The 16,929-nt window shown below is 38.2% G+C and overlaps 1 protein-coding gene across 7 annotated transcripts in view; it reads right to left on the minus strand.

The window, feature by feature from the left end:
- Positions 1-16,929, minus strand: part of Clybl (citramalyl-CoA lyase) — a 199,588-nt gene that overhangs the window by 14,376 nt on the left and 168,283 nt on the right. For 6 of the 7 annotated variants that reach the window (XR_011367885.1, XM_070002682.1, XM_070002684.1 and 3 more), the window contains exon 7: positions 12,685-12,839. Coding sequence is in view for 6 of the 7 variants with exons in the window: in XM_070002682.1 (XP_069858783.1) it covers positions 12,685-12,839 (155 nt within the window). In the remaining variant the exon portion in view is untranslated. The remainder of the gene's footprint in view (positions 1-12,684; positions 12,840-16,929) is intronic. The other variant, XM_070002685.1, reaches the window with a different exon arrangement.

Genomic DNA, 16,929 nt, shown 5'->3' on the forward strand with positions numbered 1-16,929 from the left:
CTCCCACCAAGCATGTGCTATGGAGCTTTTATGCCACAGTGAACTACTGTGATTCCTTCAGAGGTGTGGCAACTCTCACTCTGTACAGGTCTACCACTTTGGACCCCTGAAAGGCTTATGTATGTCATCTGTGAAAAAGGAAAACAATGGCCACGGACTGTGGACTTTCTGACATCCTGGTCACTACTGATGATATCATAGTCAGGCACAGAAACTCACATTCACTTCCTCAGACCTGAAGGTCTTCCTGCCGAGGATCCAGCTTTTGATTTGCTGGGCAAATTGGTGATGTGAGGGTGGCAGTTAGCATAGTGATCACATACATCCATAGAAAATAGTCAGCATACTTTGTACATCTGGCTTTTAGCTCTTCAGATAGTTTTGTCTTTCCTCCTCCTCCTCCTGTTTATCTTCTTCTTTCTTCCTCTTCCTCCTCTTCCTCCTCCTGCTCCTCTTCCTCCTCCTCCCCTCGCCCCCTCCTCCTCTTCTCCTTCTCCTTCTCCTTCTTCTTCCCAGTCCTGGAGCTTGAACTCAGGGCCAGGGTACTATCCCTGAACCTCTCTGTGCTCAAGGATAGGACTCTACCACTTGAGCCACAGCGCCACTTCTGGCTTTTTCTGTTTATATGGTGCTGAGGATTGGAACCCAGGGCTTCATGCATGCTAGGCAAGCACTCTACCATTAAAACACATTTCCAGCCCCACTAGTGTACTTCTTGCTGTTACCTTTGTTTTCTTTGGGTATCCTGGGTGCCCTCTGCACATTCTGATGATGCTGTGATCCCCCTAGAGAAAGGCCCTAGGTCAGCACTTGTGGTAACACCGGAGCTCGGCTTTCACAGTTGCTGCTTCTCAGGCTGAGGGACACCTTTTCTAAGGTGGCATAGAGTTTCTTGCTCTTAGTGAATTGATTATTCACCATGACATTGCTCAGTGAATTCCTGTGCTATTTGTAGTCAGCTGGCCATTGCTAACTTTCCCATTGGGTCCTGGTTGTACCATGCACTGACTGTAGTCCATCAGTCCGGGCCTTTCCTGTGACTGCTCTTCCTAGTAGCCACCTGCTCTTTGAACATCTCACAGAAGGGAGGTAGGGTGCTCCCACTGAATGCCTTCACAGCAGGCCTTCTGTCTATCCCACCCGGAGTCCTTGGGCACAGTGTGGTTGTAGTGTCCACTTGTGATGAGAGTTTGGGTGTCAGGCCTCCAGAGCTCCTGGAGAGGTGGTGGCTACTGTGCTGGCTAACACTTGTCTCACTGGTGGAGCTGGGATGTTTCTGTGTGTGTGTGTGTGTGTGTGTGTGTGTGTGTGTGTATGTGTGTGTCTTCCTCACTGAGTTTGGGCTGTTATCTCTCTGAAGCAGATCTAATGGGCTCAGCAGCAGATTTGATGGTCTTGATTCTCTCTCTTTGACTTTACAGAGTCCAAGGCCATATCTCCTCTCTCAGCCTAGTGTCTGGAAAGCCCATTAGGACACTGCCTTCCAACACACACACACATACACACCTCTGCCATCTGCTTTGGTCTTTTCTCTAAAGCTCTTTACCCTTTGTTGGGCAAACTTTTCCTAATGCTTTGAGATATGAGAAGATGCCACCTCTGGATGGTCTTCCTGACCACCTCTCCTTCCCTTCTTACATTCTTGCCTCACTCTCTTGCTATTACTGGAATGCCTTGTGTCTTTCTCACTGGGCGGGGAGACCCTTAAGGATGAGGCTAGGTCTCAAAGTTTTGGAACTTGCCACAGTCATATACTAGGACATGCTAGGTACACCAGGTTCATAGGAGATGCTTCATAAAGGCCAACCAGACAGGGATGGCAGATACTAAAGGAGGGCCAGGTACGGGGTGCAGCTTAGAGGAAGAGCCCTTCTCTAGCATGTACAAGGCAAATGGTCACAGGGCCTAGGCCCTACTTCCTACCCCTCCAAGCTGTCCTCATCTCATTTTCTCCCTAAACTATTTAGAACCTCCTGTGTGCCTGGTCTAGTTGGGCACAGGGGTTTGTTGGGGCAGTGGGTGAAACAGATGTGCCCCTGAACTCAGGGAGCATCCTATCTAATGGGACAAAACACATCACATAGACATAAGTAGAAATGATCGTCTACTTGTAAGTGAGTCTGCACTCTGGAAAGCAAGGGACAGGGAAGCGGGAAAGCTTTGGATGGGAGATGTGACTCCCTTTGGGAAGTGATGTCCAAGCCCAGATGTAAAGGATCAAATGCATCTGCTCAGAGAGAAGGAAGAAGAGGCCAGGCCATGGCTGATGATGATTTGGGCTCTTAGCGGGCCCCAAGCTGGGTAACTGAGGGGAAGGGCTCCAAAATATGGCTGGCAACTAGCACCTGATATGGTGATATAAAACTATTAAAATGAATATACATTTATTTTAGGCACTATTTAGTTTAAAATTTTATTTTGATGTAACATAATAATACCACACCGATACTGTTATTTCAATGATAATATTACTTAGGATAAGGCTGAAAAAAATAACATTTAAATAATGGGCAGAAAATAAAATATATAAAAATAGAATTTTAACAACTGAATGTGAGACCACCTGGATATAGCATCTATCATTTGAGTTCCCACCTGAAAGTACTTATCATAATGATTATGTCAGAAACACTAACACTGAATAATACGTGAATATTATTTTGAGTCCTAAAAAGAATCTAAGGCATCCCTTTGTTAGCAGAAATAAAAAGGGAATGTTTATTCTTAATACTTGCTTCTGCACGTCAGCCACTCCTTGTTTTATGGATACTCATCTTTAACATTGTCATGAAAAACAGTTAAAGAATATTACTGACAGCTTGGGAAATAGAGAACATTTTTCTTTTTTAGCGTTTCCAATTGTAGTGATAATTTGATAGAATCTTAGTAATATTTTGAATTAAAATGCAGCAGCCATTTATTCCTATTGCCAGATAATTTACAGATGCTAATGTATCTCTACATGAAATTTCAAAAAGTTCAGTTGAAGTCATTCTGTGTGGACAACAATTCACATTATGCCAATCTGTGGCTGGCATTCAGACAGATGACTTTGCCGATGGGGAAGCCCTGGAGTCACTGTAAGAATGTATCAGGTAGAAGATAGGAAGGGGTCGGCTATGCACCTGGTGTAGGAATGCAGTGAGAAGTAGGGTGGGAGCAGCACCCTGAGGGCCTGGGGAGAGCCTTTCAGTCCCAGCCTCAGAGCCAGAGCTTAGAGAAGGTAGGAGGACGGGATCTGTCCCAGGCAGCAAGACCGATTCTTCACGTTAAAGCTTTCAGCAGGTCCTCCAGATCCTCTACTCCTTCCATGAACCTTCTCCTGTAGTGTAACTCTGGCTTTCAAAACTCATCATACTACCCAGTGCTGGTGGCTCATGCCTGCAATCCTAGCTACTCAGGAAGCTGAGATCTGAGGATCCAGATTTGAAGACAGCCTAGGCAGAAAAGTCTAGGAGACTTAAGCAGCAAAAAGCCAGATGTGGAGCTGTGATTCAAGTGGTAGAGCGTGAGGCTAGAGGGAAAAAAGCCAGGTGAGAGCATGCGGCCCTGCATTCAAGTCCCAGTACTGGCACAAAACAAAACTCAGAGTACTGAGCCACCACTGGGTAGCAGAATGGAAACCCCGTGTGGTCTTTGTGTAGCTGCAGCTGCCTGGCCAGGGCTGGCCTGCAAGGCCACAGAGCACGGATCTCCCCACGCAGCCCTCTGTGACTTCCTGCCAGACAGAAATAGAACACTTTGTAGTGCAGGTACATCCTGAGGTGGCTCTCAGAAGCTTGAGGCTGGAATAAAGGGTCACAAAGATACCCAGGGAGGACGGATCTTGCTTTTCTGGGCTCTCCCCTTGGAGGCTGCTTGAGGCGGAAGTTAGGACACAGGCTTTGTACTTAGCCACACCTGAATGGATCCAGGAACATCTAGTGCTGCTGTGTGAGCTAAAGCAACAGTTACCTTGCCAGACTCAGTGTCTTCATCTGTCAAATGGGAATGGCACTTCCCTATTGGGTCATTACACACAAGGATTTCAGTGAGAGGAGCTGATCCTCCACACGGTAATCACTGCTACAGCCACTGTGACATGTCACGTCGTGATTTCTGTCATCATTCCCCAAACTAGGACCCTGTGTTCTGATTACTATTACACCATCAGGAATACCACTACAAATTGCTACTGTTATTGGGCAGAAATAATTTAACTCCATTTACCAATGAACATCCAGTGAGAAGCAGAACATTTGAATTATAATAGAGTTTGACTTCAGAGGAGCTTTAAGAGCTGTAAGAGTTCTTATAGCTGGTGCTGGGATTCAGCTTAGAGACAGAGCACTTGCCTAATATGTAAGGTCCTGGGTTTGATTCTCAGTACTGAAAAAAAAAATGAAAAGGAGTTTGAGAAGTATGGTGTTGCTGAAAATGCAGGAAGATATATGTCTGGAATTTCTCCCCTCTGAACTCTTACAAATCAGAAATGTAGTTTTTTGTTTTTTTTTTTTTGTTTTTTTTTTTTAGAAATCAGAGACTTGACAGAACTTCAGATGGAAAACAAGTAGATTTAATAGAATTTAGAGTCTTAAGATTATCAGCTGGAGAAGAAACTCATTAAATGTCCCTAATCTGAAGCCATGGGGCTGGCTCACAGGACAGGAGGACTGGACAGCAGATGGGCTGGAGAAGGAAGAAGCACTCCCAAAGATGGATGAAGAGCCAGTCATGTCTGAAGGACATTTCAGGGAATGTGGACCTCGGCAGGAACATTGGCATTTTGCATTTTAGAAAGAAAGCCTGAAATTATTTAGTTCTAGCTCTATATAGAAAGTAGGGACATTCATGTATTCTATTTGGCAAATTAATTTAGGACTTTACCAAGAGTTCCAGGAAGGGCAGAGGAGAAAAGAAAAGAAGCAGTAGAAGGCCTGGAAGGAAGATTGGTAGGAGTGAGGTAGGGAAGGCTGAGGCAATGGATAAAGGGGAGGAGGGCTGAGTTAGATGTTTGGTTGCCTGTCTTCGGATGTGATCTTACTCAGTGGATGGAGGGCCTATGTGGAATGCGAGGATCCTTATTTTATCAACACAGGGAAAACCCAGGGAGCCAAGGTTTACTTCACAATAGGCATAATGACCCTACAGGAATAGATAAGTGTTCTTTTTTTTTTTTTTAAATAAGGGAAACTGTAAAAAGCTCAAACCACATAGAAAGCTATTTACTAAGATGAGAATGACTAATTTATAAGTTCGTTGAAATATAAAATACTTTCTAGATTTGCTAACAAGTTAGACTTTATGTTTAATTTTCCATTTATATAAAAATAGCTTTATATAATTTCTTGGCTTTTTAGAAATTACATGGAGTTCTATAGCTATCACATTTATCTCAGATTTCTTTTTTCTTTTCTTTCATTTCTCTTTCTTTTTTTAAAAGATTAAATCCAGCATCTTACACATGCTTGGAAAATGCTATACCATTAAGCTGCACCCTTAGCCACAGATTTCCTTTCGAAACTGGGAATCTTATTTAATTTTTTATTTTTAAATAAGTGTGAAATAAACCAATGTTTAATTTTTATATAATTTAAAATGTTGCATGTCAAATATCAACTGCAGTTGCCTATGAGATAGACAGTAAATGACATTTTTATATAAGTGTATAGCTAAGACCAGTAATGCTATACTTCTAGGCTTATTCTGTTTTCTGGAAAGCAGACACAAATGAGCTAATGAACTAACTGATACTTTAAAAGATTTGCTAAAATACCAATGTGTATTTTAAAGTATACCAGATGAGCACTGGCTGATGAATAAAATTTATTTCCATTTTTCTACAAGATAGCAGAAGATGAGTATGTATAGTCTATAAAAATGCACCCAATAATCTCCTCTGAGCACTGTCAAAAAATTGGAAGCCAGTTAGCTGGGTCGTATTTGTAAATGTGTGCTCTAGGTGCTAGTCTGTCTGGGTGCTTCAGGGAAGCGTGCAATGCAACAGACAGAGTTCTTTATTCTCTAGAGAGGCGATGAGAAATTATCCCACTTTCTTTTCCCCTGTAGAGGCCCACTAACACAGAGTGAAAGAAAACAGGAAATTCTAGAAATGCTTAATTTCTATTTTTAACAAAATAAAACTCCATTTACCTATTTAATATAAATAAGAATGATCAAATTCCTTACTAAATACATCCAATATAAAAAGATTGCTCCAAACTTCTCCATTATGATCAGATAAAAAGGAGAAGGGAAGGATGTGGTGGGTGAGGACAGGGTCTAGGGAGAGAGAAAGAAGTGTAAAGAAAAAGAAGGAACAAAGAATTCAGCTAAGCAGGCCAAGGGAGGAATGGCGAAGACACACAGACACACATCTATAGACCCAGACTACCCAAGAAGGAGAAACATGGAGAATAAGAGAGACCAAGTGATTACAGAATTAAAATGGTCCTCTTCTTGCCCTTAAAAGACACTGAAAGCCAAGGTTTGTTTGTGTGGCAAAGGTAGAACTGAGAACATGACTTCAGGTGCATGTTTTGAAAGCAAGAAGGAACTGCGTGAGCTCTGGACTTTATGTGTGGCCTCCTTCATCCTACCTTCAGAGACTGAATGAATGCTTATGATTAGCATGGAATGGGTGTTATGCTGAACAGAGCTGACCAAGAAGTGCTATTGGGGGGCAGGTTGAGTGAACAAGAACAGAGCAGGGTTGGGAAGCGGGGAACAGTGTGGGCAGGGACAGAGGAGGGCCTGGAAAAACAGATATAGGTGTTTCTTTTCTTATCAGTTTCTGGAAAAAACAACACAAAACAAAACACTTGTGTTTGTAAGTTTGAAACACCCAAATTCACATTCTGATTGTGATGGAATACTTTTAAGACTAGTTTGTCGCTAGCATGATGTTGTCTGTCATCCAGCTGAAACACATTGATGCTAACCATACTCATATCTGCTGAACCTTTCCTGGATCAGTCATAAATAGAAGGGCCCTCAGTAGAGGATTTCTGAGATTTTTATCCACTGAGAATAACATTTTCTAGAATTCAAAATTGAGAGGAAAAATAGAAAGTGAGAGTAAAAGCAGAATTCCAGAAAAATATAAATGAGAGTAAAAAACAATTCTGATTACAATATTCTTAGGAATGTGTTATAAATTAAGTATGATGCAAATAATTCAATTATCAGGTTTATCACAGTTATCAGATTTTATCTATGAATACTTTTAACCTCTAATAATGAACTATATACATTTGCCATTGAAAATAATGTGAACTGGGGTGTGATCGCACTGATTTTGCTTCATTGGTTTAAAGATTTGCTATTTGGTGTTAGTCAAAGCAATCATCAAGTCATTTTTGTGAGATTCTCTGATTCCTAAGAATTAGACAGTTTCAGGTAAAATATTATGGCACATAGTTCTGAAAATACGAAATGACAAGGACAGAAAGGGAAAGAAGCAACTACTAAGAATCTCAAAAATAGAGTTCTGTCCCTTCATCTTTCATTTCCACCAGAAATGCCTCAGTGCTGACTTGAGTATTCCTGCTCACAAATAAAGGGGAAAGGCTGTGGGTGGTAGGGTGGATGGCTGGCAAGGATCGTCATCTATTAGTGGAATCAACCCTTTCAGTTGACAAAGACAACAACCAAATCTTTAGATGGTTTATTTGATGTGCGTGAAAGGCTGGCAGTGGGATTTCTGGCACTTGAATAAGCGGAAACAATATTTTTGGCTAGAGAGACTTCTCGAGTTCTCTCAGGGAGCCTTGGAGAAGGCCATCTGGACCGAACAGTATTTCTTTTGTAAAGCCTTGCATTTGGAAACATAAAGGAAAGGTGTGTGAGCTGCAATCAGATACCTATGAAAACCTTCTGTGCTCAGTATGGAGGAGGGGAGATTTATAACTGTTTGCACTTTTCTAGATGAAAAGACTTACATGAGGAAAACAATTCTGACTTCCTATTTTCTTTATTAAGAGAGAAGTTCTTAATTTATATTCCAGTTACAGGGTATATATAATGTCCTCTTGTTAATTTGCACTATTGTTTGCTCATGAGTAAAATTATAACGTATGTGTGGGCATTTACAGTTGCTATGTCAGGCACTGACCTTCTTTTTGACCTTTATGGTCATTAATCGAATCTAGATTATAATATGAATTTCTCCCTTTTAGGTCTTTAACCAGCTTGTGAAACTATAACAACAAATGAAAAATATTGAAGACATTAAACACAATTCTCCCAAAGCCAAGTAAAACACTGCAATAATATGAATAAAACAGAATGATGCTTGGAAAACTGAAAATGAAGCAATCATGTTTGTAGCCAGATATTGCAAAAATAAACATGTGTGTTCTAAGAAAGCAATTTAAAAATCTATCATATGAATTATACATACATGTATGTAAGTTTATTTCCCTTCAAATTTTTGTTAGAATTTTGACATTTTTCTAGAAAGAAATGTAATTCTTACATTTGAATTTCCCTATGATTATTATTTTTAAAAAGCAATAAATTTTCATTCCTCTAGCTATCATTTTTGCCCAGTAAGTAATGAAGAAATAAAAAGAAAAAAATTAACACTAAGTTCACAATACAGATGTGAAAAAATAGTTTCAAATATACTTAATATTAATATGTATCTTATACATATTTATTTCTACATAAGTTAGTTTCTATTTATATCAATGTTAATTCTTTACTTGTGAAGTTTTTATTTTAAATATCCAGTTTTCATACTACATAAAATTCTAGGTTAAGAATAAAGAACTGTTAAAGTCCAATTTCTTCTGTAAGTCAATACTAAATCTAGTTCTGGATGGAGAATTTTCAATATTGTTGTAATCACCATTATTATGAAAGAAAATATAAAATGGAACTAACTTTTAAGAAAATCCTTTATAAATTTAAGACAAATAACATGGAAATCCTCACTGCAGTATTTCTGTTCAATAATTTAAAGCTAATAAAATTAATCTGATGCTGGTTGCATCTCAAAGTACGTTCTTCTGCAAGGATGGGAAGACCAGTTTGACTCACATGTGGATGGGTACCTCACAACTGCTATTATTAGCTAAATTACAGCTTTCAGTTTGAGGAATTAAAATAGGCGCAGAGGCTGGGAAGGTGGCTCAGTAGTAGAGTGCTTGCCTCGCATGCATGAGGCCCTGGGTTCAATTCCTCAGCACCACATAAACAGCAAAAGGCAGAAGTGGTGCTGTGGCTCAAGTGGTAGAGCGCTAGTCTTGAGCTGAAGAGCTCAGGAACAGTGCCCAGGCCCAGAGTTCAAGCTCCAGGACTGAACCCCCCTCCAAAAAAATATAATAGGAGCATAGATGCTGACCAGTTTTAATGAAAGAAGATAATCTTGAGTCCCTAATTTTACCTTCCATCTGACTAGTGGGGATTGCTATGCCAGGACAAATTCTTTAGCCTGAAAGACTTCTTGAGACTGCTGAAACAACACAGTCCCCAAGTATTACCTGCCATAGAGTAATAGGTGAATGAGCTGATTATTATTATTTTCTAATTTAAAGTGGTTTTCTCCCTGACATGACGCTAAAATCATTAAACTCCACATCTACAACATCCTTTTTTTCCATTGAAATAAAGGAAAACAAAATCTGTGATATCAAAGACTCTGAACCCCAATAAATCATCTTTTCATGATCTAACTACTTCTATTAATTTTGTCCTTTGGAGAAGACAGAAAGAAAAAGTAGGACTGTTAATGTTTGAATAACAATAGCCGTAATTGTTATTACTATAGAAAACACAAATGACTCAGTATTAACTATGAACTTAGCTATGTCTTTGGTCTTTGGGCAAAATATTTAAGATAGGAGCAGGAAAATACAGAAATGCAAAGATATATAATTTTACATTCTTGGGTTGTTTCTAGTTAAATTACTTGAATGACATTTTTGTTCAATTAGGGGGAAGTCTTTTAGAAATGTCCAAGTGTCTCATTATGACATAAACCATCAGTTTTCAATTTTTAAAGAGTCATCTGTGCTGTGGGAAATAATGAAGAGTCCATGTTTTCATCAACTGATTCCCATTTGAAGCTAAATAGATTAGACATTTGTTGGAGATGATTCTTTCTACAACTAAATTACCTATTTATACGGAAATCTTTATGAACAGAACCCGTACCATTAAACTCCAAGAATCCAAGAACCCCTCAAGACCCAGTGTCACCAATTTTTGTGGCCAGATAGATTATATGCAAGTAAAAGAAACATGCTAACTGAACACTCCATTATATGAATAATTTGAACATTGCTGGACAAAGCACCTGGAGAATTTGCTGTAGGAAATATACCTCCACAAATTGGGAAGGAAAGGAATGACCTAATAGGTTGTCTCTCCTCCGCTCGAATTTCTATGGTTGTTTAAGAAAAACCATCCTACCACAGTGTTGTGAAAGCTTATGCTCCCAACAAGAGGGCAATTCTTCTTGCAGGGAGGAGAGGTTCAGAATTTTACACTTAATCAGAAGGCATGGGCAATTCCCCTGGGAACAACATTTTCAAGATACAACGAAAAGGTTGTTGTTCTCTTATTCAAGAACCGAAATGTTAGGAAAAGAATGTTTCTGGTTTGAGTTTTGTTTGGAGGTTAGTGAAATGGATGGTAACCTGTCTAATAGCCTACTGCTTACAAGGCTAGGTGGCCACCTTCCTTGCTACGCAACATGCAAGGCAGTGAGGATGGTTCATGGAAGCTCTGCCAGCTCACCCTGCAACTCTTGCGCTGTTGTGTTAATGGAGTACACGCTGCCTCAGTTTACTATTTCAATAGCAGTGTTTGTCATATGTGCATCCTTAGTTGGTGTAAAGAATAAAGTAGAGGAAGTTGGTATGTGTATTCATGCAGGCTAGCTGTTACTTAGCAAGAAGGAAGTGGATGGAGTTGTTCGCATGTGTAAATTCGTCCTTGGTCTTCTCTGTAAGGGAATGTCTGCTTATTCATAGAGGATTTTATTTTGTCGATCATGGGGCTTCAACTCAGGGCCTGGGCACTGCTACTGAGCTCTTTTTCTCAAGGCTAGCACTCTACCACTTTGCATCACAGCTCCACTTCCAGTTTTCTGATGGTTAATTAGAGATAAGAATTTCATGGACTTTCCTTTCTCAGGCTGGCTTTGACCTGTAATCCTCAAATCTAAGCCTCCTGAGTAGCTAGGATTACAGGGGTGAACCACCAGTACCTGGCTGGATCTGGAGTTTTGATTTAAGATGTAGAGATGGACAAAATACAACAGGTCAACACAGAAATATTTTTCTATTTGATGGGGGAGAATGATAGGAGTGACACTGTTCACAATACTGTACTCATAAACTGACATGTTGAATTGAAATCTGTACAACTAGTTAAAGATTAAGAAAAAAAAGAAAAATAAATATTTTCTATGAACTGCCCTATTTATTTTTGATGGCCACTGTGGATGCAAAATGAAAGGATGATCTTCATAATGAAATGACACACACCCAAGCAAGTATAGATGTTTCCAATATAGCATATTCTGACTGTTAGTGAGTCTGTGCAAAGATGAGGATGCATGCATGTGCATTTGCATGTGTGCATGCATGGTCAGGGTTGAAGGTCAATGTTGAAGGCCATAGCATAGGGAAGGACTCATGTAATGTTGTCACCCATATTTACAAGTCCTGGGGTCCTCAGGTGTTTTTGCTGTTGGTGGAAGGGCAAAGGTCACTTCTCACACGGACCTCTCAGATTTTACCACTGCACCTGCTTTTCTTCTTTTTAATTTTTTAAAAATTTTAAAGAAGGGACACTTTAACATTCAAAACCTTCATTATTTTCATTGTTCTTTCTCCTAAGTAAATCTGCATTGAAGGCATCAAAACTTTATTCCTTATGGGAATCACAAGGCTGAGTTTAGAGATTACTTCTAGGATAGATTTATAGATGCAACTTTCCCTCCTATCCTCTTAAAAAGAGGCAAACGGTATTATTGCAAATAACCTTTAAGATAATTAACTGACAATGCTGCAACTAGCATAAAATCTTCCTTCAGGCGACACCTAATTTAAGTGTTACTGGCACAAAGTGGAGACAGATTGTGCATTACCACTGCAATATTTACATAGCAGAAACCCACAGAGCAGGAAACGTGAGGCTCAATGATGCACTAAATTAGGAACAACCGTTCTCCAGTGTTAATTTGCTTTCCATTCTATCCAAATCTCAAGTCCAGAAATCGGTACAAACACACATACAACCTCCCACTCTTAAATGATTAAACCAGAGGAGATTTTTGTACTTTTTTGTGCCCCTCCCTCAAATTAAAATAACTTGAAATTTATTTCTTTTCTCCACAAGAACCATTTGGTTCAAACTGTGTTTATTTCATTACAACTTGCTCTCACTTTGATCTAAAATTATTTTCATATGATGCTGCATGGAATTCTACAGAGGAAAAACTAAACAGACTTCTATTTTCTCTAAGGATGCCAATGTATTTTATGAAAAGGATAAAACAAGAGACTGGAGAGCTAGCTATAGTGAGATATTTAGGAATGGAGAGGGGAAATCTACCTTCACCAACTGTCTCACCCTTCACCCCACCATCACCAAATAAAATGAATTTTCCTCAAGCTATTCAAACATTTTTTCCATTCTCCCCCAGAGTATTTTAAACCCCTGTTTTACCCAAGGCGGTGACAAAACATTTACCTTTCCTAATTGCTGGTGCTCGTTAAAGGCAGCAATCAGTTCCTTAGCCCACTGGATTTTCTCTGGGGAGGGAGTGAACTGCTCCTGGACGACGGGGATTTGGTTGGGGTGGATCACCTGCTTACCTGAAGAGAGTAAGCACACCAGAATTTCACCTATGGACAGATGTACAAACAAAATGTGTGCTCCAAATGTCTCACTATATGCTAAATAGCTAACTGCAAACTTTTTTGTAGGAAAAAAACACACACACACACAACAGAATAAAACCAAACCATAATCAGGCAAGCTTTTCCAGAATACGTATCACATAATAACCAAACAATTGTGTTTCTGATCCTATAGAAATGCCACCTCAGTGCAGATAATCTCTGTTTTTAGTTACAGGTGGAATGGCCAGGCAGCTTGTTGAGTAACTGTTTTGCTTGGGAATTTAGGTGATAATGTCTGCAAATTAGAGTGATCATTTGGAGTTAAAGTAGAATAAAACTGATCATCAAATGTCCCAATAGTGGCAAGTTGTCTTTTGCTTATTTTGTAGAATTATGACACCTCCCACGATACCTTGTAGAAGTAGCACATCCGTTTTCATATAGCTTATAGAAACAGACATTACAACAATATTAATATTAATTTTCTTCCTTTAAGATGAACATGTGTCATTTCTAACACGTATTTATTTCAATAAAATAGTGTATTTAATACCTAAGGTAGAAAGCAGATTTGAATGCTGTGGCCTTTAGATGATTCTATTTTACTGAAAGTATACGGAAAACTTCTGTATCGAAAATACATGCAGATTTTCCCTTTTTGCTTCTGGAATGAAGGGCAGCTGTTTCCCACTTCATAAGCACCTTACACACCGCTAGAAAAAATTCCTATCTCTATAGATATACCTTCAGAAATACTTAGTTCTTTTTGAAGCTTAAGGATTTTAAATAAAAATATCATACAGATTAAGGATTTTAAATAAAAATATCGTACAGATTTATGTGTCTAAGGCTTCTGTGAAATCATGCTGTTGTTGGGAAAAAAACAGTTTAGTAATCAGGGAAATGTGAAATCTAATTAGGCCATTAATAAAATGCAAGATAATTTAATGATATAATAATGGTAAGATTGTTTTATTACATGATAAAGTTACAGATACAATTTGCCTCTTTAAAAATGAATGTACTCTTAATGCTCATTCACTCTCTTGGATATATTTGTTGGTATATTAATTTACTCAGCTTTTAAAATAGTTGTTTTAATATTTACCTAGTATGCATTAAACCAACCTGAATGTTTTAGAAAATGTTTTTATGCATTTATAATTTTTTTATACATTTATAAAATCTTTTTATAAAGTTTTGTTACTTCAATTATTCTGTGGAATAGAAATAGGAACAATGTTGGATTTTTAGTTCTTCATTTAAAGGAGTTTAATATCTTTTCTTTGCCATGCTATAAGTACAAAATCCTTTCATTGCTATTTCATTCTGTAAGCATACTAATAAAACATTAAAAAACCTATATAAAAATAGTACTTTATGATTATTTAAATCACTATTATTTAAATAATAAATAATTGTAACACTATTGTTAAATATTAAATTACTAAGTATTATCATTAAACATTACTTAAACAGTAATTATTATTTAATAATTTAAATTTATTATTTTAATAAATAATTTATTAATTTATTTAATAATAATTATTTAATAGCAGTATTATTCAAATAGCAAATCATAGAACTTTAAATTATTTGAAGAATAATATCTGGAAACAACATAAGAGCTCTTTCCAATAATAGATATTGAGATTATATTTTGTAATATAACAATTGTTACTATATTATTAATAAAGGTTGCCAGTTCTGGTAGTCATTTTCTACTAATTGTTAGCCCTGAATTTTCTAAGTTATTTACATAACTTACAATTATGTACATAATTAACAAAGCATATTTCATAGCAACTTCCTGCTATAGGTACTGTAATTTGAGGAGCAAATAATCTACTTACAATACTATGAAATCTCTGAGAGCACCTGGGTACCTATATTTTGGTAACTGGGCTATTTTTAGGTTTTAGAAATTTCCATACATTCATATGTGAACTTCTCTTTTATTGTATTGTATGTATTCCAACAACTAGCCACAGGCTTTAATGCCATGTGAGAATGAGGCAAATATTTTATCCAGAAGAGTTGTTATTGACAAGTTACTGAGAGGGTGCAAAATTGGACGACATTAAAATTTATGACCATGAAATCCTTTTTACAGTGCCACTTGATATATCTTGCTTTAAATCAATACCTGTCAAGTCTTTTAGGTAACTGTATGATGGTGTCATTTTTGTCTTCTACAAAAGACTGCAAAAAGAAGAAAACCTATAGTGCTTCATATTTATAATCTTTCTTCTCAGCATGCATCCCCAGAGTAACTATAATGACTAAGTCAGCTGGTAAAGCTTTATTCCAAGATTTAGTTCGAGTGTCTTTTTATTAAAAAAAAAAAACAAAAAACAAAACCTAAAGTTAGTAACTATTTATCTAGCCAATGCACCGATTTAAAGTCAATCAACATGGATTGTTACCCCAGGAAATAATGACTGTAGTAAAGAAACTATAGCCCCCATTTGGGTATATGACTTTTAAAACATGACAAATTTTGAAATATATATTTTGAAAGTACAGAAAATTCTTATAGCCCAAACTCAATCTTCTTTATCAGTGTTGTGGATAACACAATCTTTCCTGTGGATTTTAAACCTTTCTACTACCTGGTCCAGATAGGTATTCCAGGGTACTTATATTTCTTTCATGGTCCCCGCCTGCTCTCTCCCCCCCACAGGTCCTCCCTCTGGACTTTCTTCTTTTCTCTCCTTTCCTCTCTTCTCCTGAAAGGCGTAAGGTATGGAAATTAAATGCCAAACAGATCATGAGTAGTCTAAAGTAGTAAAAGCATTTATTTCTTTAAACAAATACTATACATAATCTCATACCTTTTAATTGCCTTTTATTTATCTGTAGAAATATAATTGGGGCAACAAAGACCTTCTCTTTAAAAATTACAGAATGGTTCTAGTGTGTGGCCCCGCGTATGGTCGTGTTCACTTGAATATGCAATGGGCACCATGCCCTCAGTTCCTCCCCGTCCCCCCGCCTCCATTTCTCAGTGATTTAATACTCCCTGTTGTGGAGAAACAACAGTGCCAGGTCCATAAGTTTCTCGTGCTGAGTTGGGCACAGTCTAGAAATTTAAACCGGATTTGAAATAGCCTGTCTTCTGTGATTAAATTGGGGACCAATTTAATTCACTCCTGTGCCCCGCAGAAACTCTCCCACCCCCTTAGAGTCTCTGGGACAAACAGCACCCCAGAGGAAGCTGAGGAAGCCCAGGTCATTTCTGGGGGCTGGTGGCAGAGGCCAGGACCCTCTCTTTTCTATTGAGTCAGTTCTGACTACAGGGCAACATCTGGCTGCCTAGCAGCCAGTGCCACACATTTTAGGAAAATGACATCAGGGTCTATTAGATAGATTTCGTGAAGTTTTTTCCCTCCAACGTTTTCCATTTGGGCCACATCCTAACCAGTTGTTGGAAAGAGACAGGGACAAGAACAACCTCCTACTGGCTCAGTAGTAGAGCACTTGCCTTGCATACCTGAGGCCCTGGGTTCGATTCCTCAGCATCACATAAACAGAAAAAGCTGGAAGTGGCACTGTGGCTCAAGTGGTAGAGCACTAGCCTTGAGCTGAAAAGCTGAGGGACAGCGCCCAGGTCCAGAGTTCAGGCCCCACAACCGGAAAAAAAAAAAAAGAACCACCTCGTGGCCATGTCAGGGGGCTCTTTTCTTTCTCAGTCACTATTATACATAGGGAGTAGTCATTCAAAGAATAGTTCAGATAATGGAAAAACATTTCTCTAAAAGGGATCACCTTTCCTTTTTTTTATTCAAAGAATTAGAAGTTCATGATTATTTTAGTTCTGTGTTAAAAATACAAATTTCAGTGCTTTATTTAATTCTAAAATAACTATATTATTCTTTAACTAATTACTCTGTCTTTTGATTTTGTTTTGGGTTAAGTTATACTCCGTCCAGCCATCTTTTACATTTCAGAGGACATTATGAGACTTTTCTTTCAGCAAATGCAAATTAGATACAAGTATCAAAATACTGATAGAAGTGATACTTGCTTCATTCTCTCATTACTTGGTGTATTTCCTAGTACTATTCTTAGCATTTTCAGCATGAAAACAAAC

Source organism: Dipodomys merriami, unplaced genomic scaffold, assembly GCF_024711535.1.
Source record: "Dipodomys merriami isolate MVZ:Mamm:240054 unplaced genomic scaffold, mDipMer1.0.p SCAF_6, whole genome shotgun sequence".
Taxonomy (NCBI): domain Eukaryota; kingdom Metazoa; phylum Chordata; class Mammalia; order Rodentia; family Heteromyidae; genus Dipodomys; species Dipodomys merriami.